Raw genomic sequence first — 20,575 nt, 5'->3', positions numbered from 1 at the left:
GTGGTTTTTATGCCTGTCACTCTCTCATTTAAAAAAGACGTCCCATTGGATCATAAATCACATAGCCACTTCATATTAACGCAGGGCAACCACGTGCCTTTACATGGATTTGACCATGGGCCAGAAGGACTAAGGAAGGGAGCTTTTGTAATGAGAGACAGTGTCCAGATGTCAACATCTGGTTAATAATGCATTTTTGTTTTTCTTCAGTTCAGCCCTGTGAGGAATCGGTTGTTAATAACTCCACTTTTTAGTGGCAAAGTTTCTGCACGTTGCATCTTTAGTTTATATAGATGTTTTCTATGGAAATGGAATAAATTGTTCAACTGCCTCTTTTTGTCTCGACTTTAACGTTTTCACGTGTGCAGTTTAAGCGTTTAGCTTACACAGTTATTCATTTACAGTATTATAATCTGCCACTGCAGTATTTTGTGTCTCTGTTGTATTACTGCTACTACTAATTCAACAAACATACTCAACTAGTGCAGTAACCCAGAATGTCATTATGTGGAAGAGAAGAGCATGAGAAAAGTAAAAGCTGAGGGGGGAATTTTTAATGTGAAGAGCCCTTGTGATTGATTTTCATTTCACATTCCACATCACACACTGCAGTGTAAGTAGCATTAAAATGTAGCTGAGGTTTTATTTAAGGATAATGAAACCTATTTCAATTTTCACACACTGAGACATTAGTTTCCACTGGGCCTGACTGCCACAGAACCTAAACCCGCCTCCGCGCTTTAAACGGGTCCTTGTTTAATCCAAGTTTTTTCATCTCAAAGATTCTTTATGGTGCATTTTATGGCCTCCATACACTTTACTTGGCATTCACGAAAAGTTTTACAACACATGACCCTCCCCACAACTTTGTGCAAGTCAGCTCCTCCTGCAAGGTGCTGGTCATCAAGTCTAGAAAATTCGTTCCGAGTGGTAAAGAGGGAAGAAAAGCTATGTGGAGTGTGGTGACCTCTGAACTCCCTGGTCAGTGCACACTTGCATGAGTGTGACTGCGTGTGACAGCAAAGGGGGTTAACCAAAGAATGCATGAAGGCTGCTGGTACCTCACATAATTGAGCCATTTGTTGCAAGGTCACTGCAGAGCGAACCACCCCACCCCCCAAAACCAGGTGTCATCGAGAGCATCAGCAGAGCAAGAGAACCAGTGTTTTGCAAGTTCAGCAAATGTGCATTAAAGTGACAGCAACAGCGCTGTTTTGGTTATTTCTCCATGTGCATAACATAAACAATAAATGCATGGAGGAGCTGAAGGGAGGAACAGCCACCAGATAGAAGCCCGCACATGTTGTACTGGATATCTGTTGAACTAATGCTTTGTTCTATCAAACGGCAACACAGTGCAGTGAACCACATATTTATTAAGTGAATCCGTTTATTTAATTAGTGCCAAACATTTTTTGCATATTGACAACAATGTTTGTGGACTTTGTTCATTTCTACGTTTCTTGTAAAGCAATAAATAAGTGTGAGCCAAATGCTGAATTGACATCTAAATGTTGAATTTAAAATCTAATTGTCTTTTTTTCTAACCCATACGTACATATCTGAGACTTCAATCTAAATCCTAAAGCTCAGCTGCCTCTTTCAGACACGCACAGCTCCCAATGAATCTGACGGCATCCGAACGTGACAGCTTTGTGTCTGAACGACCGACCAGTCCTCTTTCCTGCAAAAGGACCAAGTAACATTTCTAAATGACTTTCAACATGGCAAAAGTCTGAAGGGCACGCAGTCACGTTAATGGAGAATCAGGGTTACTAAACTACTACTCATAAACTAAAACACAAAAACTACAGATTTTTAAAACGGGCTCGTTCAACGTGGGTCAGAGCTCCGGATCCGTCTTTCGTTGGCATCTCAATGGAAAAGGAATCCTCTTTGTTGACTGAAAATACAGTATCAGAGGAGGATGACCAGCTCCAATCATCATCATCATCAGTCTGCTATGCCAACTAGATTACCAGCAAACTTTTTTTCAACTAAAATCCCTAAAACTAAAACAATCTATCGCAGATGTTGCGCGTGCTTCCTCTGTCACCGCGTGCTACTGCATTCTTGACTTAAGCTGTGAAGAACATGAATGCAAATGTGAGGTCACTTAAACAGACTGATGGAGGAACTTACATATCACACGCCTGAAAAGATCTTACGTTACACGCTAGTTTACATGACCTGCAGACATATTTAAGGGATATGCTGCAATCGATCCTTTGGACTAATACCTCATAACTCCAATATGCATGTTCTTTCAGCTGACCTACGGAGGATAATACCTGAACTGCTGGATGCTTCAGTTCACATGCTATAGTCTCAATGAGATGCAACCTCCAGGGCATTAATGTTCTAAATATGCAGCACCTCGTTACACCCCTGCTGCACAAAAATACAAATAAATAAATAAATACGTTTCACATGCTATCTGAAGCTGCATATATGTTAATGTCAGTGCCCTCCACACGCATTTTTATTTCACCATGCCCTTTGGGGTGAAAAACGTTTGAAAGCCCAGAATTGGAAAAAACACAAAGCATATTACTTGTTGCGTGCTGCTTATGTAACAGAAACACAAAAGGGTGATATTTTTAAACTCAGTCCTCCATGTGCAGAAGAAGGAACAGACCTCGCTCACCTCTCACATCTCTTTCAGGTGGTTTGTCATCAGACCCCTTTTACAGCGTTCACCAGTCGATTTTCCACGTCCTTCCATGTCCGGGATAGAACGTGTATGTGTACAATACCTGGCACTTGTCTCTTTATCAGTCAGAGGGAATTTACAATGAGAGTTTTAGGTTGAATTTGTGAATGGAGACTGTGAGCCAATAAAGGCATCTATAGCAGATTTATTCCCCTAAAGTGTTCTGCTCAGCAAACAGATAGTCTGCAGTGAAATTATGTACAGGGTCAGTGCAGCACCAATGAAACTGTTGCTACATTTTTATTTAGAGCAAAAGTACAAGTACATTAGTTGTTTTCTGGTGTTTTCAACTGACAGTTTTGGCTCATTAATGCAATAATATGTGCAGTAGTGTTATTACTGCAAGCGTGGGGCCAAACAGGGTCAGAGCCCGCCCTGTTTGGACGTAGAGAATGGACCCCGGTGTTATGAGGTGCTGTTATTAAAGCTGCATCGACCAAATTAATGAAAGGTGGTTTCCTGCTTCTAGAATCCCATTAGGACATAATTCTACAGTACGTTAAACACCCCTAACATTTACTCCTGGCAATGCCACTGACTAACAGTGACAAAGAAGGAAACAGCTTGCAGGCACATGGAGGGGAAACCTTTGCTTTAATGCAGTGCACATATTAGCAGGGATGTTATCTTGTGCCACTTCTGCACAAGCAACACACACACACACTGTCTCCAGAGACATAAATATTTCACAGAGTTGTTGTTAGTTCCAGTCTGCTGGGCTGGACGCAGCAGCAACAACCACCAGTTTCTAGAAAAAGGAAGACACGCGTAAATGACCCACCTAGATGAAAAAAAAAAAAAAAAGACAATAAAAGGGAAACTGGCTGAATTATTTAATGACTGTGTGTTAAAATTCAGAAAATAATAGTTAAGGTTCGTTTGGTTAAATCATCACTTTTCTTTTTTCTCTTTACCTGTGAAAGTTGTGGTCCTGATAGGAGTAGAGCAGGTTTTTCAGAATAAAAGCCAAAAATACGTTCTTTTCAATATTCATTTCCAGCACTAAAAAACAAATAACAGTTTGTTTTCCCATTTTCAATTTTGTGCCCAAATGTACAAAGAAAAAAAAAAGAAAGAACATCAAACTCCTTTTGAAAATGTGAGTCCAGATCAGTTCTTATCCTTTTATTCTGAGTTCTGTAAGCATCCACATTAATGGGGAGATCATATGATCTAAAACTACCTGCTTAAAGTTGGAGAAATGTTGTGGCCATGTTTAAAAGTAACCGGTCTTCACTGCCGGTGATGAACTGTCCACGTCCTCTGCAGTAACCTTTATCTCATGCCAGTCATTAGTCATTGACTGCTCGTCCACTAATTACCTGTGTTTTGATAGGTCTGGAAGAATCTGTCACACACACCCCCCATGACTGTGGCGCAGGAAGGTAGAGCGGTTCGATCCCCGGCTCCTCCAGTCACGTGTCGAAGTGTCTTTGAGCAAAACACTGAACCCCAAGTTAGTGTTGGCCATTAGTGTGTATGTGTGTGTGTGATTGTGAGTGTGAATGGGTGAATGAGAAGCAGTGTAAAGCACTTTGAGTGCCAGTAGGTAGAAAAGCACCATTTACCTTTTACATTTTAGATAAAATAAGCAGCTTAAGACTGATGGATGTAGAATTGATGGTTCTGCAGTGAAATTGGTAAATTGGTCATAAAGTATTATCATCTAAATGTAGAAGAATCAAACCAACTGTTACAAATTATGGCTTTTATTTTTCTTCCACTTTTCCCTATCAAAGTAAAAGCCTAAATAGGAAGCCAAACCACCGGACATATTTATCACCGCATATCTCTGATCGGGGAGAAGCATTGCTTTAAAATACAACATAATTTTCTGCTTTCAAATGCCATGCAGCTCGGCAGCCTTGAAACTGCCAAGTGTGCTCCCTCATTTTCCGAGGGGTCACTCATCTGAATCATGCAGTTTGCCTGTCAACTCTTTGTGTATCAGCCCGGGGATGCTGAGCAGGAAAGGCTTGTCCGATCTGACAGGGAGGAAAAGAAAATCTCTATTTACTCCAAAGAGCTTTGGGCAAAATACATATTCTAAAAAGTGACACAAGCACGAAAACAGCAAATAAAAAAAAAAAAAAAAGAGCACAATTTGTAATAGAGACATTAACTTATGGAAATAAGTCATTACATCAGATCATAAACACATATATGATACATACTATCATCATAGACTATAATCCTGTATCTCAACACAGCTATAAAAAGATCATTAATAGTATTAATGATACTGTCAGACATTGTGGGTGTTGCACTGCAAGATCAGGTGTTTTGCCAGGTAATAAATATCATAGCTGGGAACATTATTGACACATTAATTATTAGTGTAACAACTTGTCATTTACATTAAGTGCCAATATTTACAATTATGTTTCCTTGATGATTAGTAGAAGTAGGGATAAATTAATCACATTTCAGTAATTAATTAACCTAAATTAATCACACTCATCTGCTTTTGCCTTGACGTAAAAACAAATTTTGTAATTGAAATTAAATGTAGCAGATGAGTCAATCAAAGAATAATTGACTAAGAGTTTAAAGTTCAAGTTTCTTTTATTTAAGAGTCAGAAAATGTTTTTTTTGGTTTAACAATCAATCCTACAATCAAAAAAAATAAAATAAATAAATCCAGCAGTTTCTCAGTTTTTCCTTGGCCTTGTAATAAAGTCACATGCCCCCATGATGTTACAAAGCCACTGTGACCGGAGCAGTTTCAATGATGCACCAGGTGGAAAAGCAACTTTAAAACAAACAAAAAACGTGATAAAACGATGCAGGTAAAGTCCTGGACAAATTAAACATCTTACCTGTGCTAGAAAGAAAGTCAGGGGATAAATGTTAATACTAGAAATCATCTTAAGGTGGCACATGAAGTCTGGATCAAATGTCTTGGAAACTCTGAAGGTCTGTAAAAAATGTTTGCACCTACCAGTAAAGGGCGCAAATCACTGACACTGTCCTCAATCACAGGCTTCTAACAACCATTGTACTTGTGACTGGTGCAAAAGTCGGATGAGGAAGATGGCAGCTGACGGGTGGGTTGGATTTAGTATTTGGACTTTGAAACAAGTAACAACTCTTCATTTCCTGTTTCAAACTGAAATTCCTTCCTTCCTTCCTCCCTCAATCTAACCAAATAGCTTTTCTGTGGACTGTAAACTTTGTTTTGCTGTGCTGGGCTTTGTGTTTATTATTGTTACCATGGCAACAACAGCCCAACACAGTAGGGGCTGTAATAACCCATATCTATGGTCCCAATGCCTTCTGATAAACAGCAGTTGAAAACATATAAACATTCCAGCAAAATAGAACATTTAGTAAAATATTTAGATAGAATCAGCAGGTTTGATTTTGGACATTATTTTACTTCATAACGTTGTTACTTGTATTTTCAGATTTAATAATTTATGCACACTCATCAGAACATAGGTCCAATATCAGGCTTCCTCCTGCATTTTAAAATGTTTGGGACTTTAAGACCTACACAATGTCTTCATTTAAACCTAGAAAACTGAAATTAATACCACATTAATTTGATTTTGCATCTCCATGTTTTAATACAGAAAACCACACAAAGGTGAGTGATGTTGGCAGCAGGGCGTTCAGGTCAGTGTGCGCCGCCACGTCTCACTTTGTATCAATACTATTGGAGAAATAAACGGACGCTCTAATCAGCTGTGAATGCAGCCAGAGTACGTGCCAGATTTAATCAGCTTTCACACAGCTTTTCATCGCCTACAGTAACAGAAATTGATTACACATTTGAATCATTTATACACTTTATGACTCATGTGTATGCAAGCATCCGCGCTCACACGCTGCATATGTGCACACAGGGGCCACACACACGATAAAACAGAGAAGCCTTTGCAACCAGTGTCGCCCCATCCTTTCATTGCAAATTAGCGATTACAGGCCTGTAGCTTTGGTTTTTCATGATTGCCAATTATGTTTTACTCAGCCTCTATTCAGACTCTGAATGAAGTGCTGTTGCATGACTTATCACCGTCAGCATCCTTATTGTTTATTATTTCTCCATTGTCCTCCTCGGTGGAGAAATATTGATTTTTGCTTGTCACCGTGGAGGAGTCACTCCCATAAATTTGAGGGATGTGCGTGAACATTTTGAGAGCCCCCCCCACCCACCCACCCCCGTATTAGTCTGTCACTGCATTCTAGATGCAGCCTACTACATCAACTGCAAGGCCAAGTGAGGACACAGACTTTTGTGTCTTCTGTGAAAAAATGTCTTTTGTCTTTTTTGTATAGAAAGCTATCTAACAGAAACAAGTGGCAACTTTGGCTATATACTGTATCACATCTGAAAAGCAGTATCCCCTGAAGTTAGGAAAGGTCAAGAACTGGGCCTGAAGACAACTCTGATCAGATGATGCAACAAATAGGACAAAATTAACGGACATTTTCTGCTGATTAATCTGCTGATTGACCAGTCTAAGTCTAAGTCCTTTGTAGAGTTGGCAGCATGTTTTGGATCGTTGTTTCGTTGCATGACGAAGTTCCTTTCCAATTAGTTTGGATTAGTTTCCCTGTAAATTGGCAGACAAAATGTTTCCGTCCACCTCATCCATAAAGATCAGCGAGCCTGTTCCAGAAAGAGCAGTGAAGTCATGACACTACCTGCACCAAGCTTCCTCCACACTTTCCATCACTCGATAGCTTCATCTTGGCCTCATCCGTCCATTAAACTTTGCACTTTTTTTCAAATTCTGATTCTTACCACTGATAAAGGGTTTGCATCTTGTGGTACGACCTTCACTTTGGTTTTCTAGAGGTTGTTGCTGATGGAACTCACTGTTGTTTTACGGCTTTTCTCCCACCTCCCACAATCCCGTGGTTTTCTTTGTATGTTGCTCAGTACACCAGTGCTTACTTTCTTTCTGTGCAATGCCTATTATTTTTTCCATTCTTTTCATAGATTCAAAATGGTGTGTGTTTCTTGCAATTCCTTGGGAAATTTGCGTCATCTGCTGCAAAAGGCGCAATGTTATAAAACATATAACCATCAACTAAAAGCTGTTATTGTCAATTTTTAACTCATATGCCAATTCATATCTTTTGATCTTAAAACCGAATGTTCTTTCTGCATCTGTTGCCTCTATTTATCAGAAACTGGCACAGTGAACTCCAAAGAAGAACCTGTATTTACTACGAAATAATAGTCTTAACAACGCTGCTCACCAAATACGACAGTGTCACCAAAGCTACACGGCTCCTCAACATCACTTATAAGTCTTAAAAACAACCACAAAACCTTTTAGAGAAGCAGCGGCCCAACGCAGAGAGAAGAAGAAACACAAAGCAGGGGAGACATGAACAAGCCGAACTCAATTTTCTAAAGCAAACATGCTGTTCCGAAGCCAAACCCCAATCACCAAATGCGTCATCCCACTTGAGAAAACAAGGTGGAGAATATTTCTGAATATTCACTGAAGAGGCAATAAGTATGGCAAATCATGCTGATCCTGTCTACTGAGGACTAGGGCTTGGACCAGTTGCTCTTTATTTGGCAAAAACAGCAAAAAAAAAAGAAAAAAAAAGTCTGTAATTATGTGAAATTTGACATGGCTGGGAGTGAATACAAGCTCAGTGTGAAAAGAAGGACTCAACAGCAACATGCGGTTTTACAGTTTTTCTGTGCGGAGTAGGAAGCTTGTAACTTGCCTCCTGATGATACAGGAATAGCAGGCAGATTGGAGAGTACTTGTGTTTTTTGCTGAGCACTGGCTACAGAATATGTGTGTTGGTGTAAAGTATGGTTCACAAATGTGCTTAACAGGCACTAATTTGTCATAAATGGAAAAGTTCTTATCCTGGTTGATCAGGATTTTATTATATTTTACTTGCTTCCTGGACAGAAATTGGAAATTCAGAGTTCCATATGTACAATGGAAGCACATCTCAGCTGCCCCCCCCCCCAAAAAAAACCTGAAGAAGAAAGGAGCAGGATTTATTTTGTGAACTAAAGAATTTGTCCTGAGTCGTGTGGTCTCAATCTGCGTCAATAAAATATGTATAGATTATTCATAGATGTGCTTTGTTGTACCTGCTTATCTGATGCTGGAACCAATATTATTGACACTGGGTGTAATTTACGAATGAAACAATCATTAGTTGCAGCCCTATAATTACCTGTGGTAACAGGTGAACTTTAAGACATGCTCATTTCATCTTTGTACCAGACAAAGTATCAAAGACGGTCTATCAGTGTTTGTCATTACTTTAAAGGGCAATTCAATATATGGAATCCATATATGGATTTTTTTTTATCTCCCCTCAGCATTTGCAACGTGAAATATGGTGTTCTCCAAGGCTCAGTTCTCGGCCCTCAGCTATTTTCTCTTATTGCTATTGTATTTCACCCTGTGACCAAATATTTCCACTGCTACTTTCAGCTGTGTGTCTGTAAAGGAGAACCTTCTTTCTCAGAATTGTACAAGACCACTATCCAAAAGCTGGATGTATGATATGAAATTCCAAAAAGTTGAGATATTAGTCATTAGCCCCTTGTGCATAGGCACCGAAATCCTAACATTCTCCTGGATTTGTCCAGAGGGGGTGTACGTGAGAACGCAAATGTCGTGACATTATCCGGAATTTATCCTTCAAGCCCCCTAGTACAATGTCCGCATCATGTGGGTGAGCTTGTGCTTGTAGCATGCTGCTCTGTCCTGAACTGTAGGGAGGATTTCAAGCGAACACATGGGCGTGTTGACGATGCACTCAGAATAAAACAGTCCTGTCAGCTGGCTGTCGTGCAATTTGACTCAGATGAGGCTCTTAAATCCCGACTTCCCACTTTCTTTCTTTTCTTTCTTTCTTTAAACCCAAGTTTTCAGTGAGTTGCTGGGTGTTTACCTGTTACCCTGCTCCCTGGTGGTTAGGTCTCAGTCTCAAATAATCTAATAAACCTACCGTATGTGCAGCAGGATCCTTGTTTTCCTGCTGATAAGATTAGTGTAAATTTACTGGAGTACCCAAGCTATGTTTGCTTCTTGATCACAATCATTGGTAATTAACCACTTGTCCTTCTGGGGTCCATATTTTAAATCTACTATGTTGTTATATTCTCCAGCAGGTCCGTCCCTCTTCAATTGCACATCCTGCGTTTCTTTTCCATTTTTCCCATATAATGTTTTCTGTGGAGATCGGATCCTAATAAAGGGTCTAAGGACAGATTGAGTGCAGATCAAGGATATTTCATGACATTGAGCAACATAAATAACATTTGTTGTGACTTGTTTTAAAAGCTCTGCTGGGAATAAAGTATGAGTTGTTACAGATTTGACAGCAGCCAGCTGGTAAGTATACAGGGAATTATTGTTTTTGCCATTCAGACGGCCTCCTACTGCTCTAATAGTGTTTTTTAAAATTGCTGTTAATATCTCGATAGAGTGCTTGTTTTGTCTTGCTATATCTAAGAAAGATCACTATTATTTTCCTGTAATATTCCAGTAGAGACTGGGTTTCTGGAGCTTGCAATGAATCCTCTATAAGGTAATAGTGGGTGTTCAGATGTATTGTTTCATCGTTAGATGTTTGGTATGATACTGTACTGTTTACATGATGAGGGGTCTATACATCATGTTTTAAAGCTGAAATGGGGAAATATTATCTTTCTCTACATGATGTTACTATGATGTGGTTTCACAGTGATTTGGTACAGGATTTATGGTTGATGCCCTTTCTCTTACAACTCTTCCTAATCGTCCCGGGCTTGCGACTGGTGCTCAGATGTGCCCTGGCTTACGCTTGAGTTTTGGGAGTTCAGTGTCTCGCCCTGGGAGACTTTGACATATAGCCAGGGGGAGTCGGGGGGCGCAAACCGGCAACTCTGTGCTCTATGGGTCATGGGTGCCATCCCCTGACAACTCCATCGGCTCCCGGTGGAGATTTTACTTCTCACATTCAAAGCCCTCCATAACCTTGCACGCCAATACCTGTCAGACCTTCTTTATTCCTATATACCCTCACACTCCCTACGTTCATCCTCAGCCCACCATCTATCCACTCCACAAGGTCACCTGTCTTATAGGAGAGCAACTGAATGCCCCATCTCTGGAATACCCTTCCATCCGTCCTCCGACCTGTAGACTCTCTCCTCATGGTCAAATCTGTCTTACAACTCATCTTTTCCGTCTTGCCCATTCCACCTAAATTCTGCTGCAAGTGAAATTTTTTTAAAGTAAAAACAACACAAACAAGCTACTATAGATCACTCTGGGCTGTGGGAAACTATTCAATCTACAGACCAATTTACGAATTGAATATTTGCAAAAATACTCTGTAGATTAGTTGATGGTGAAAATAATTGCAGCCCTATAAATACTTTTACTACCTAACCATAATCTAACAATAACTTAAGCCCTTAAGTCAAACATGGTGTTACGCAGGAAAGTGCAAACAAACCTCAGCACAAGACTAAATTATCCTCATGTGAGAACGGACAATATCAGCAGACAACAGTAGATATAACTACATATAACTATAATGCAGCTACACCACAGAGTCCCTGAAGAATTACTTCAGGGACTCTGTGGTGTAGTGAGTGATAAATAACTTGTAAAATCTACAGTCTCCAGTTAGATCAAAACGCATCAACCTGAAAGCCCCACGTGCAGTCATGCTGGAAGGAAAGAAGAAGAAGAAGAAAAACTCGGGGAAATCACTTTTTGAAATCTCATATTGCTCAACTTGCTCACTCGCAGAATTTCATTTCTAAAGTGGCTTATGTAACAAAGTGCTATTCTGTTGGTAGCACACTGCAAACCACAAGTCAGGGCCTTCACCCATCACTGAATTTAAACTTAAAACATGTCTTACTGTTTTTTTTGCAGGATTATTGAACTAAGATGCAAGTGGCACAGCTGCTGGATGGAGGCACAAAGTAGGTTTTCCTTATGGTTATATACACTAATAGGCCACAACATTAAAACCACATGATATTATATGGTTTTTAGAAAATATTATGATCTAATAAATGTTGATTCATCATTATTGGTTAACCACCTGTCAGCACATAATGTCAAAAAATCAGCTTGTGATGGTCACAGCCACATCGGGTCATATTCCCATACATCACTCTCCCACCGCATTAGTTTGCAGGCTCACACATTAGCAGTTTTTACACCGCAAACTTTTACGTACATGCATTTTTACACCTAGTTGAAGGAGCCTCAAATACTGATTGCAGCTCCAGGTTTCTTTGCTACCTCACAGCTAGAAGATCCCTGTTCAATTCCACCTGCTGGTGACGTCTCTGTGTGGAGTTTGCATGTTCTCTCCGTGTTTGCATGGGTTTTCCTCCTGGTACTCCGGTTTCCTCCCACAGTCCAAAAACATGCATGTTAGTTTAAGTGGTGACTCTAAATTGCCCGTATGTTTGAAGGTGAGTGGTTGTCAGTTTGTGTATGTGTCTCTGCGTTGGTCCGGAGATAGACTGGAGACCTGTCCAGGGTGTCCCCGCTTCTCAGCCAATGAAAGCTGGGATAGGGTCCAGTGCCCCTTAAGCCTGAACAGGAAACGTGGTTAAAGATGATGGATGGATGGAGGGAAGATCTTTTTGCATTTTATGCTAAAGTAAAACCCAGCGTGTTAAACCTGAAAACCTTTTCCCTAACTGGTTTGCTGCTGAAACAACTCCACCTTCAACCACAACGATCTTTGACCCTTATTTTTTATCAATCACTGCACATGTTTGCCATAATCATCCTAATCATTATTGTTTAAAATACATTGTTAGACTGAAGAAGTTGCTTGGATGAGTATCGAAATGTTTCCAACCAAGAAGAAAGATTGACATGTTGACATGGCGCAACCTTTAAACCTGGATCACTAAAAACCATCACAGGTTTAATATCCATTGTTTTTTTTCTTTTGCACATGAGATTTAAAGTGGTACTTGAAGTTGAAATTTGCATTGTTTGCGTACTTTTACCACCTGTGCCCACAGTGATTCACATATTGCTGCAGACTGCTCAGAGTGGCCGCGCTGACCCTTTTCCTCTATGACAATATTAAGACTACCAGTAGTAATCTTGTGGTCTAGCTAAGTGTCAAACACTACCAAATACAAATACTGAATCAGCCATAACTATTATGCTAGAGGATAGTGAATAAACTTGTATTACTGTCAGAAATAAAAGCTAGTTTGCAAACACAAAGCTGCCAGCTGCTCATTAACGATGACAACATCTGGCGTTTTTTTTTTGTAGAAAACATAATTTATTCAGTGTATGTTCTTGCACAGCTGGCCAACGTTATATTAACAGTCTTTCCTGCAATGCAGTCTGAACTTATTTATCAACAAATGTGGGAATTTTTTAATATACAGCACCTCCAAGCCTCGGGCAGTGACATTTTTCACAGCAGGGTGTTAATTTCATTACACTTGATATCTTGTGTTTGTTTCTGTAATTGGAACAGCACTAGCTGATTGTTTTGCCTTTACCTGATTTATTACTGTCCAGGCTTTACCACATCTTTTGCCCAGAGAAAGCCCTCACAACCCTCAACAGAATGTGCAGTATGGATAAAGGAGGAATTGACCCTATTTTAGCCAATATCATTGTGCACATCATGTCATCCAGTACAAGAGAGGATGGAAATAGCACATATGCTGCATACAGTAGCTTATTTCTGGAGGCAGTGTATTGATTTGAGGACTTTATGACAAACGAGTTCAAGAAAATGAATGAAATGTTTTCAAAATTAAAGAAAAAGTGTGTGTTTGTTAGTTTGACACTGACAGTGTAAACAAGGGCTTCTTCTCTGCAGCCCGATGGCTCAGTAGGATGAGCATCGGGCTCTGACACTTGTTCAAATCCCAGCCCGAGCATTAGGTGTGTCCCTCAGTGAGACACTCAGCGTTAGCTCCCTGGGTGCTGCTTGTTGCTTCCCAGCTGGATGGGTTAGATGTAGAGAACAACACATGTGTCATTCTAATCCTCTTAATATCCCCAATAAATAAAGATATCTAGTAGTTTTCAAGCAATAGTCCATTAAACTGACTGAAACAGTTTGTTCTGGCTCTGATGATCTTAAACATAAAGGGTCCTTTGACGTTATAACAACTCTCTCTCTCTCTCTCGAAATCCATTTTGTTTATCCTTTGAAAGAAGTATTTTTACTCGCTTTATATAATATCGGAGAAATTTGAAAGTCTACTAGCTCATCAAATTTCATTAACTGCGATTTGAGAGACAGGTGGTTTGAGGGTTCTGGACAAGAACATTTGTGATCATTCTTAGAGCTCTCTTCTGTAAAAAGTTTTTTTTATTAAATTAAAATTAGATTAGAGTGAGTTTTACACGCATTTGCCCAAACCTCTACACAATAAGTGATGTATGGAACAACAATTGAACAGTATAGTCTATGCAAAGCGTTCTCATGTAGATTTTAAATACATTTATGTGCGATGTCAGTGGTGACATGCGTAAACATTGTTTCATTTACACCTTCAATGTCTACACCATCTGTTCCTATTTTCACACCTTATCGATCATTCGAATACCAAATATCAGATATTTTGTTCAGATTCGAGGATAATTTCTTCATATCAAACCACCTTTTTTACTTCATTTAGCACTTTATACAAATGTTTTCCTGTTATATTTTTTTGTATCATCCTCAAATAATGTACACTTAAACACTTTTAACACTTAATAAAAGAAAACGAAAAGACAACATGCGGTTTTAATACCGATGTTATTTCCGTTATGGTTGTTTCACCATACACAAAAATGTGTTTTAATGCTGCTCTTATCATTTTTGGATTATGTAAAACTTTAATGCTACTTCTAAAGTCAACGCTCATTTTATTAATTCTTTTTTAGAGCGGTAAACCTACATTCGTATGGGAAGATCATTAACAATCCACACTTTCCGCCGCCCTGTCGTTCACTAATGGCGACGGGACGCTAAAACTCCAAGTCCCATAAGGCCGTGCGCCTTTCAGCGGCGTGTGCGCTCTGCGTGCAGTGGGGAGAGAAGAAGTGTAGAGCGTGTTTGGAGGCGGGGAGTCTCCGCGCTCAGTGTGGAGCTGTGTCGGGCAGCAGGAGGAGCAGCGACAGAAAGGAGTGATTCAAAGAAAGACACGGACGCTCCTCTGATGCAGAGATTTGGGCTCTGAATCGCCCCGGAGCAGACGGTGGTTCCGCCGGAGCTTTTGGTTTGGAACGTGGACTTAAAAAAAAAAGAGGGTGTTGACTACGGACACAGCGACCACCGCTGCACCCACCCGCCCCCCCCCCCTCCGTTACCAAAAAACAAAAACCACACAGCGGGAGGATTCGGGAAGAGGTGAGAGGAAAACCGCGGGGCTTGTGACAAACTGTAGCGTGAAAATAGTGAAACGCTGCTCGCTTGTGCGGATTGAAGTTGCTTAACGGAAGAGTCCGGGTCCACTGCGACAGCGCGAGGGGCTTCGTTTGCGTTTGATCCCCTCTCCTTTGTGCACGCGCGCTCAGTCTGTCGGGGCTTTTAAAGCCTCATAGGTGGAAACTGGATCCCATGTATGTGCTGGGTGAGGTTTGTGTGGCCGTACAAAAGACTTCAGTCAGGCTGGGCTCCGTTCGTGTCGCTCTCATAGGTTTTTTATTTTATTTCTCAAGCCTTCCCGTTTCCAAACCCAACTGACCCTTGGTCTATTTAACATTGGTGCGGAAAGCTTTGTAGAGGAGGCAGGAAGCGCCCAAGGAAGGGGAAAAAAAAAAAGCCTACAAAGGTGGAAATGTATCGCAGCTGGTGTAAAACCCGATTTGGCAGCGTTGCAAAGTCACCAGCAAACACTGTGTGTGTTTTCTTGGCTGGAAAGACCAAAAAGGAAGATTTGCATCAGTTAGTGATTACTGATGGACGGTTAACGTCCGTGTGATTTCTGTCACCTCAAAACGCCTTAAAGCCCACTTAGGTGCACTATTATAACGTAAGTGCAGGGGAACGGGGGGCCTCTCATTTGACCCCCTCCCTCCCCCCTCTAGTTCAGGACGGATGTGGACTGTTTGGGATTTGAATCCACATAGGAAGGAAGAGGAGATGAGTGGATAGACTAGAGAAACTGGACAAACCTGTGCCAAGAATGTAGTTGTAAGGTGGGCAGCCAGTGATGTGGGTTGTGGAGGATGGGAGCACTGAAAAGGAACTTGCCCGCCGCTTGTAGGCTACAGAAATGGGGTTAACCCTGTTTTGTATGTTGTAAAATGTGTGTGACTGTAATGTGCATCATCACGGGGAACCAGTAAATATAGTGTATATTTCTGTTCATATTTGTTTCCAACTTGAGCCTAAATTTCAACAATGTAAAATTAGTCTTCAACTGTTACTGCAACATCAGACCGCATGAAACGTGTATTTGCTCTACTTTATCCTTTTTTCTGTGTCTATTTTCCAGGGAGACAGCCAGGCGTAGTATATTATTGGAGAAATTGACTCTGCACTGGCAGCCTCTTCCTTGCTAATGTAATGGAAACACACTTTGGTCGCCCCCAGTAGCATCTGAAATGCATCAGCGGAAATATATCAGCAACTCCCATGGCTAATTGTATGAAGCGGTGGCGGCTTGAGTTTGCCAGTGGATGCACTCAAGAGCCGGGTGCCCTGCCATGCCCAGCGCCATGCTGAAGCAACACACTCATAATAACAAGGAGCACTCAGTTCAACCAGTGGGAAAGCTGTGGAAAAAGTTGGTGGAAAATCTATGGTTTGAGCCTTAATTTTCATTTCCTTTTTTTTTTATTTTTTTTATTTTGACCTAGATATTTGCTAACGCACCACAGCTCGGCTGCCTTTCTTGCCATCTGCAGCAACTCTGCTTCTTTCTCCACTTTCCCTTAAGTTGCATTCAGACTGGCTTCTCCCTAACATCAACACCAAGTAACGGCTAAAGGGGGGCCTGCTGTCCGAGGGGTACGTTTCCGTCCGACTGTAATGGATGTTGAAGCTTACAGCCGGGTTTTGTTGAGGCTGACAATGTGAGGGGCAGAATGAAGGGACCCCTATGAAGAGGTGGACAGCAGCATATGATCAAAATGGCCCAAACCAGTTTGCTGCAGGGGAAGCGCTTTTACTGCCGGGAGTGGGTCTTCCATAAAATCCAGCATTGCCTCCAGGAGAAAACCAACAACCTCAGTGGAGTGACCAGCACTCCCAGTAAGCAGCCCCCTCTGGCACCCAGCGGGGGGCCGTCCAACCCCAGCACCCTGACAGCAGGATCCACAAAGTCAGGTATCTCGTGGGGGGTGTTGCTGGTGGGAGGGCCAGGAAGTGGGAAAACAGCACTGTGCACAGAGCTGCTGTGGCCCACGTCTGTGCAGGGGACCCACCGGGGGCTACACCAACAGAGCCTGGCGTTCCACTTCTGCCGCGCGGATGACTCGGACACGCTGTGTGTTGGAGGGTTTATCCGAGGCCTGGTGGCTCAGATCTGCCGCAGCGGGCTGGTGCCAGGGTACGAAGAGAAGGTGCGTGACCCGGCTGTGCAGAGCACTTTGCAGCCTGGAGAGTGTGAGAGGAACCCAACCGAGGCTTTCAAGAGGTAAGGACTCGCACACAGACGCACTCCTCTTCCACTCTACCTTTACTGGCTAGCACACGTGTACGCTGTCGAAGAACGTATCCATACAATTATTGCTCACAATTAGTTGTTCGGCAAGAAAACCATTCACGACAACCCATCACTTAACTCCACAAAATAAAGCCTCGGTGTGAGGATGAGCTGCAATTCTCAGTTTTGTATTATTATACATTACATAACGGTAATGACATGATTTTCAGACTAATAACTGGACAAAATAACAACTTGAAAATGTCTCTTTAAGAAGTTTCCTTATTTTGCTGACGTTGTCCGGCCTAAGCAGTTAGAAAAGAGCCACGGATTAGTGGCTAATGGAAGTAACTGATTGTTTTAAACGTGGTATATTTATTGTTTGTTCAAAATTAAAAGCTGCATATCATTTGCTCTTTGTGCCACTTGCTCTTGTAGCTCTTGTGTAAAAACATGATTTTTTATTTTTTATTTTTTTTATCCAGTCTGGTGCTTCCAGGTACTCTAGGGAACTTGGTTTGCCTAGAAATGTAAAATGCAAAGCCAACCCCCCCCTTCCCTTCCCTCTCCACCTCCTGACCCTCATGCACCCCCACCCTTTTTTTTTTTTATTTTTTTTTTTACTGCTGCTCACACTCATCACATAGCTCCGCCTCAACAGCCTCTCTATTTACTTGATGTCATGGTTTTGTTGGTTTCCCCCCCCCCCCTAGTGTGGCATGCTGGGTGAGACCGTGCCTGCTTAAGTGCCTGATTTAAGAAAGGTCAGATATTTTTAAGTTGCAGACGAGCTCAGGTGGCTGGATCGGCTTTGAAGTGTGACTGACTGACTGACTGACTGACTGACTGACTGACTGACTTACCGGCTGATCTGAGAGAATGTGCTGCAGAAACACGAAGTACACATGTGAAACTGAAGTACAGTAGGGTTTTGGACTTCCAGCGCCTTGCCCGGGCATGTTGCACAGTCAGGATGGACTGTTATTGTGGGAACAGGCTTTAAAAGGAGCAGCCCGCGAGTGTGTGTATGTGGGTTACTTGCACAATTTGCACTGCATAGTATAGGTCAGGCAGTGTATGCAACACAGAGCGGAATGCAGCACTGAAAACACACTCACGCTTCTTGTCTAGCCATCTGGTGACGCTTATTTCTCTGTCTCTACATCACACACAGGAGGAGAAAAAAAAAGTAGGTCAAACGTTCAGCGAGGTAAATCATTTTTTAAAATGCTCACCGGAATCAAGAGCTCAAGCCAAACTCTTTATTTTTTTCTTTTTTTTTTAAAAGCACATTCTTTCGCTGCTCCTCTTGTCATCTGCTCGAAATCATGCAGCTTCTACCGATGACTCGTGACTTGAGTCTGACCCTCTCGGATAAAAGACAGGTTATTGTAAGGACATAAACAAAGACTGAACCCGGCTGGAACAAAGCTGTCACTTCAGGCCTGCTCTGTGTCACGCTGGATGATCGTGGGCCTTTTGCAGACTGTCACATTAGCCCAAGCTGCCCCATAAAGTAAATATTCTATATTCTATATCACAAGTCAAGGTCTTGGTCCCTAAATCTGCAGACAACACACACACACAACATGTGTATCAGCTGCACCCAAATAAACACTTTTGTGAAGGCCTTATCTCAGGTGTAAAACCATCTGTAGCTGTACACAAATAATCCTAACAGCTCTCCTGCTGGTGTAGATGCTGATCAGGTTTACGGGAAGCCAAGATTGTCAGCTGTATGTGAGAGTGACATTTACAAAAAAAAAAGACAAAAGAAAATGGAAATGTGAAAAGTGTAAATTTAGCATGACTAAATTTTATCTAAGATAAAAACTCACAGAGGGTTCTTCCCCCCCCCCCCCCCAGTTAAAACAAGTGTTTTCTTATTCAGTTTGTACTTAGTTAAGGCTCTTTTCCAGCACTCATTTTTCTGGGAAGGTTGTGGCCTCCCCACCACCTCCAGATGTGATTTTAAATGATAGCTAGTGAGTGATTGCGAGACGCCAACACTTTAGTAAAATCAAAGACAAAGGAGTCCGTCTGTTAATGAAAATCATTAACATAAGCGTTTCTGTTGCCAGCTTGGGATCCAGCCACTTGTCATTTGTTTTCTGTTTCTCGAACTCTCACCATTAGTTTGACCTTTTTTACATTTATCCTGATTGCTAACGTTGCCTAAATGCACTTCTTAATTCAGCTTATGGTGTGCTGGAAAAAACCCTCCCTTCACTTTTAGTGCAATAGATAAACATGCTCAATAACCCATAAAGACAATGTGCATGCATGTTGTTGGGATTGGTTTGCAAATGTTTCAACATAATCAATAATCAGTAAGTATTTGTGTGTGTGTTTTGTTTTGTTTTTTTGATATAGATTTATTGAACGTTATTAGTCCCAAAGGGAAACTGCATTATTGGCCATATTATCCAACCTTACTACACTGTTCCTTTTACATTAGCCGGACAGATGTCTGCCAGCTGCAGTTCGACAGATTAAAGGCAGTGTTCAGGTTGACTTTCCTCTGCTTCAGGTTTGCCAGTGCAAACTGATGTCTTGTTGAGACAATAAACTCGATGTTTGTGTTACAGTGGCTGCTTGGATGGGTCACACTCATTGCCATTACTGCTATCTTTAGTCTGGGATACATGGGTTATACCATCAAGGATGCTCTGTCTAGACGAAACCAAAGCACATTTCTCCTCCATTATCACATCTGCATTCATCTCTGTCTTTGCTCTTCAAGGCCACTGCCATGTTTTGACTGAAGCTTGAATGAATTTGTGACATTTTAACAAGTATTCACACCTCACTTTCATCCTTAAGGACAAAAGAGCCGACTTCATAAAAATGGAATTGATCTATAAGGGTCAAACTGAAGGCAACAAGGTGTTGGCCTGATGGGACAAGGCTGCCTTGCAGCTAACATTTACCATTGTATGGGTTTGCTGTTGGGCTCTTGTCCACTGGCCATGAGTTATTCTTGAATTGCAGCTGGACAAGTTTCTATTTTTTTGTAAAGGGCACAGACTTCAGAAATGATGAATGACCATGGCTTAAATTTGTGAACAAGACTTGGAAGCTTCTTGGCAGTGCTTTTTTTTTTTCCCCTCTGCGTATGTGTGGGACAAATTGATGCTGCTGCTTATACACTTTCTATAAGAATGTTGATTATTTCTGGCAGCAACATCAAACACTACTTTGTAAAAGTTTGCCTATTGCTTTGTTCTGAAGAACTGTGGATTATTCAGATAAGTAGTGTCAGTAATGAAAAGCCCTATTATGTCTAGCCT

At 41.3% G+C, this 20,575-nt stretch overlaps 1 protein-coding gene across 3 annotated transcripts in view; it reads left to right on the top strand.

Annotated features, from left to right (window-relative positions):
• The first annotated feature begins 14,741 nt into the window (after positions 1-14,741).
• ankrd50 (ankyrin repeat domain 50) overlaps positions 14,742-20,575 on the top strand; it is a 32,493-nt gene continuing 26,659 nt past the window's right edge. The window contains exons 1-2 of one of the 3 annotated variants that reach the window (XM_067518358.1): positions 14,742-15,043; positions 16,134-17,276. In XM_067518358.1, the coding sequence (XP_067374459.1) occupies positions 16,762-17,276 (515 nt within the window). In that variant the 5' untranslated portion in view covers positions 14,742-15,043; positions 16,134-16,761. The other 2 variants (XM_067518359.1, XM_067518360.1) reach the window with 2 other exon arrangements.

The sequence above is a fragment of the Channa argus genome, chromosome 10 (assembly GCF_033026475.1).
Source record: "Channa argus isolate prfri chromosome 10, Channa argus male v1.0, whole genome shotgun sequence".
NCBI classification, from domain to species: Eukaryota; Metazoa; Chordata; class Actinopteri; order Anabantiformes; family Channidae; genus Channa; species Channa argus.
Note: the sequence above shows the minus strand (reverse complement) of the source record. Positions and strands in the feature narration are given on the sequence as shown.